This window comes from Sinocyclocheilus rhinocerous, unplaced genomic scaffold, assembly GCF_001515625.1.
Source record: "Sinocyclocheilus rhinocerous isolate Xijiao unplaced genomic scaffold, SAMN03320098_v1.1 scaffold974, whole genome shotgun sequence".
Taxonomy (NCBI): domain Eukaryota; kingdom Metazoa; phylum Chordata; class Actinopteri; order Cypriniformes; family Cyprinidae; genus Sinocyclocheilus; species Sinocyclocheilus rhinocerous.
The window spans coordinates 818117-823154 of record NW_015627262.1 but is presented as its reverse complement, the minus strand read 5'-3'; the positions used below and the strand labels follow the sequence as shown (position 1 = coordinate 823154).

The 5038-nt window shown below is 36.2% G+C and overlaps 1 protein-coding gene across 1 annotated transcript in view; it reads right to left on the bottom strand.

Annotated features, from left to right (window-relative positions):
* Positions 1 to 3838: 3838 nt before the first annotated feature.
* The window catches only part of LOC107726764 (lipoma HMGIC fusion partner homolog), a 9338-nt gene continuing 8138 nt past the window's right edge, over positions 3839 to 5038 (bottom strand). The window contains exon 3 of the mRNA XM_016536451.1: positions 3839 to 3997. Within this exon, the coding sequence (XP_016391937.1) occupies positions 3861 to 3997 (137 nt within the window). The 3' untranslated portion in view covers positions 3839 to 3860. The remainder of the gene's footprint in view (positions 3998 to 5038) is intronic.

The window sequence follows — 5038 nt, the reverse complement described above, 5'->3', positions numbered from 1 at the left end:
CACCTTCAATACCACGAATGAGGTGCTCTTGAGCAAGGCACCGAACCCCCAACTGCTCCCCGGGCGCCGCAGCAAAAAAATGGCTGCCCACTGCTCTGGGGGTGTGTTCACGGTGTGTGTGGGTTCACTGCTGTGTGTGTACACTTTGGATGGGTTAAATGCAGAGCACTAATTCCAAGTATGGGTCACCATACTTGGCCACATGTCACGTCACTTAACGTCCACTGCAATCTCAAAAATCTGGTAATTTAATAATACCTAAAATATCAAAATCAACTGTGGGTGGCAGATTCTTTTCCCGTTTAGTGCCCAAACTCTGGAACAATCTACAGGGCATTGTTCAGGAGGCAGACACACTCTGTCAGTTTAAATCTAGCTTAAAGACCCATCTCTTTAACCTGGCCTACACATAACACACTATCACATTTCTATAATTCAAATCCGTTAAAGGATTGTTAGGCTGCATTAAAAAGGTAAATCGGAACAGGGAACACTTCCCACAACACCCGATGTACATGTACTTGTTACATCATAAGAAGAATGGTATCTATGCTAATATTAGTCTGTTTCATTCTTATTCCGAGGTCACCGTAGCCACCCAGATCCAGTCCATATCCAGACCAGATGGTGGATCAGCACCCAGAGACGACACTACAGCCCTGAATGTCAGCGGAGACCATGTCAACTATGAGCCCCAGAGACAAATCCCCTGTGAAGACCTTGTCAACTAGATGGCCATCGGGACAAGACCACGAGAACCAGAGAGTCCTCTGCACAATCTGACCTGTTGCAGCCTGGAATTAACCCACACCATACTGGTTTTGTCTGGCCAGAGGAGAACTGGCCCCCTGACTGAGCTTGTTTTCTCCCAAGGTTTTTTTCTCCATTTCTGTCACCGATGGAGTTTTGGTTCATTGCCAGGGGCAGCGTTTTCATATGGCAGAGTATGGCAGTCGTCATTGCCTAGCCTCCCCCGCCATACCCCGGTTGTTTGTTGCCAACTTGCCATACCCTAGGTGATCGTCCCCCGCGACCCTGGAATGCGATTTTAACTGAGTGACCTCCCTCAGAACCTCAGGGCGGTGCAACTGGTGTGGTGTGAACGTGATTACGAATGGAGAATGGATGCAATCTCTGCCATACCCTAGAGTTTTTTTAAACACTGTTCCTTGCTACTGTCGCCTTTGGCTGGATGCTTAATTTCCGGCAATATTGTCGGCTTGATTGCACAGACACTATTTGAAGAGAGCTGAACTGGATGATGACATCACTGAATTATCAATGAACTGACTTTAACTGAAAAAGTGACTTTGTTATTGTCCTCTTGCGTTATTGACAAACTATTTTCCTGTTTAACACTGTAAAGTTGCTGTGACACAGTCTGTATTGTATAAAGCACTATATAAATAAAGGTGACTTGACTTGATTTGACTTGAGACCTCAGCACTTTAGAACCAGAAAGAAAAAATAACTTTACTGTTTTTGCTCGGAATGAAACAATTCGTTTTTAATCCTTGATTATAAACATAGGCCTACATGGCAAATAACAAATTTTTGTACTGCACTGGCTCCCTATTGAACATCGCATATATTTTAAAATCCTGCTGATTACTTAAAAGCTCTTAATGATTCAGCTCCTCAGTACTTGACCGAGCTCTTATCGCATTATAGTCCTTCACGTCCACATTGATCTCAAAATTGTCGCCAGTTGAAAATAACTAGAACCATGTTCGTTTGCATGTTTGTATACATGAATTAGACTCATTCCAAAACTGATGGACTTTACACAGTTAATGAACCGAACTGAATCAACAGTGAACTGATTTTAACTGAGTAATGACTGTTTACAAGGGATGCAAGATATTATTCGAACGTTATCGAAATCAGCCAATAATTCCCGTCCCGTATGACGTTTTATTTACTTAGGGGGTGCTGTTGGCCTACATGTAATAAAATGAAAGTAAAATACACAAATAACATTAAGATTGTGTTTCTGATTCAATAAAGCAGTAATTGATGTCATAAAATCACGAGTATGGTTTGATTCAAATGTCTTACATCACAAATAAGACACTTGTAAATTAAATTATTTTATATATTCAGATTTATTCATTAATGTGTAATGTTTTATTTTTCAAATGGATTATGAAAACTTAAATACAAGGAGCTCTAAAAGATTTTCAGAATTTGTACAACTCTTTTGCTTTAGACCATCTACAAATGTTAAATCTTCAAATAAAATGTCTTCAAAAAAATTGTTTTATAGTTATTTTCAAAGCTTAAAAAAAAAAATCTGTATTGTATACAGCGCTATATTAATAAAGGTGACTTGGCATTTAAAGTGACTGATTTTAGTTTTTATTGTTTTATTTTTGTTTAATTAAATAAAGTAGTGCCGAATTATAAATATTGGCCAGAATTTTTATATTTTTAATCTCTCTGAAAGTTGTGGGTTCAAAACAAGTTATGCTATAACTTTATACAGACCACAAAAATCGTGTTTTGTTTAATGGCCTATTGTATCCAAAATGCAATTCTGTGCACTTCACAACAGAAAGCATTTTATTATGATATGACTCAGTATATTTTGACTGACAAAAAAAATAAATAAAAAAAATCAACTATTCAGTACGAGTTACTATGCCCCTTTCCAACAGTACACGGTCAGCAATTCTTCACTGTGTGAATCATAAAAGCACCCAACAATGAATCACTTGAGTTTTCAGTATGACGGCAAGGAAGTGTCAAAGAGCGATGTCAGACAGACAGATAAATCTACAATCCACAAAAACATGAAAGGGAATATATGTACTTTCCATATTCAACAATTCAATTACGATGAACAACAATTCAATTACGATGAACAATTCTCCCAATGACTCATCTAACGTCTTTTAGCCAAAAGGGCATAATGCAGAAAGAAACTGTTCTCTGACCCTCAGAAATGTTCTTCAAAGAATACCAAGAAATTACCATTCTACATTTCCAAAAACATGGTATTACATTTTCTAAGGTGATATGCAAGTTAAACTAAAATGAATTCAAATTCACTGCAGTGCCTGAATAATATGTCCATTAGTTTGACTGAGGAAGGTTTTCCATTAGGTTTTATTGGTTAAATTCCAGTTGGCAAACACATACACAAACAAACACACATTAACACATACAAACAATGCAATTATCCATGCCTGTTTATCTTTATCCTGTGCAGAAGGACACATGCTGGTACATTTGTAATCCAGAGAAAGACAAGGTTATTTTGAATAAAGAACAAGAATCAATTATAAATGCATGTCAAAAACAGAAATGTAAATAAATCACATTTGCAAATAATTAATTTAAAATAATTTATTTAATGTTTCATAATGCAATTAAATATAAAAATAATAAATCAATAAATACTTTTTAAATAATTGTACATTTTTAAAGAGCCTTTACTTATCCAATTTCCAGTTTTAAAAAATGTTTGTATACAAATCAGAAGTCATATTCACTGTTAAACTGATGAACCAGTTGCCACAAATTAATTTTATATTTCTATTTATTTATTTTTAGCATTTTAGTTTTTTTATCTAATATTCATATTTCATTATTTCAGCTTTATTTCAATTACCAAAAAATATTTTAATTAATTTAGTATTTATTAGTTTAAGTTTTAGTTAACAATAACAACACTGGTTTAGAACAACAAGGGAGTGAGTAAATAATAATAAATATACTGCATACATTTACATTATTAATAGTAATAATTCGAGGTTTTTTTTGGTTGTTGTTTTTTTTTTACATTTTTGAATAATCTATCATTTTTGAGCAAACTATAAACCAGAATTCATGTGCATTTTCAATTTATTAGAACCAATTTATAAGAACCTCGAGGCAGTTCTGACCAACGAGACCATGACAAGGAACCTTTGATTTATAAAAGATGTGATTAAATTGCGTAATTCTGTAAGGCCTTTCCAGGACTTCACATCACAAAGGGAAACATCATTCATCTCTGAAAGAACAAAGACAGAGTTTTGAACAAAAGGGCAAGAGGAGGATTCTAATCAAAGATGCATTTGGTGACACATAAAGGGCTTATCGAACTCATTATCAGTAAAATGGGCATCAGATGAATCAATGTGTACCGCAGGGAGGTGCTGCCTTTGCCAAAGCCCCGCTGCTTAGAGCCCTTGCTGCCAGATAGCACTCATTAACACACCACAATACAAATGAAAGGGACTCAATTGGCGAGGACAACCGCGGTGTAGTGATTTAACATCAGGGTACTGTTTCGTTTCGTCTCTCTCTCTCTCTCCCTGGGTCACTCATCTTTCTCTTAACCCCTGTATGGTGCTTTTCACATTCACTCTGTTCTGCATACTTCAATTTAATGCCACGCTTCAACTCATGCAGCTTTTTCAATGTCAAGAGTTCAGCCGCTGGTCTCCAACGATTTGTTAACTTCCTGGAATTTCTATGAAACAGAAATCTTTGGTAACAATATAGATGTCTTCGTTAATGTCACTGATCAATTCAATGCATCCTTCATGAATAAAAGTAATAATTTCATTCAAAAACAACTTTTAAATCAAAGTGTATAGGAATACACTTTCAACACATTCACAATGTCTACTCAGTCCTATTTCTATTCTCACCAGACCAGACTCATATGTCAATTTCATAAGTACAAATGACTAGTTTCTATTGATTGTAAGTTAAACATTTGCTGATAAGGGGTATGATGGTTGCTTACATAAGCCAGTACTACATTACTCTGTGCGATGAAGGCAGTGCTATGGGCAACATGACAAGAAGTGTTGCGTTCAGCAGCCCTGCAGTCCTGTAACCTCCTTGTGTCTTGGTCTCTTAAAGGGGTCATATGATGCGATTTCAATTTTTCCTTTCTCTTTGGAGTGTTACAAGCTCTTGGTGCATAAAGAAGATCTGTAAAGTTGCAAAGACTAAAGTCTCAAATCCAAAGAGATATTCTTTATAAAAGAAGGCGTAACTTTTATTCTCGCTGTAGTATTGTTGCTGCCGCCATGTCGTGAAG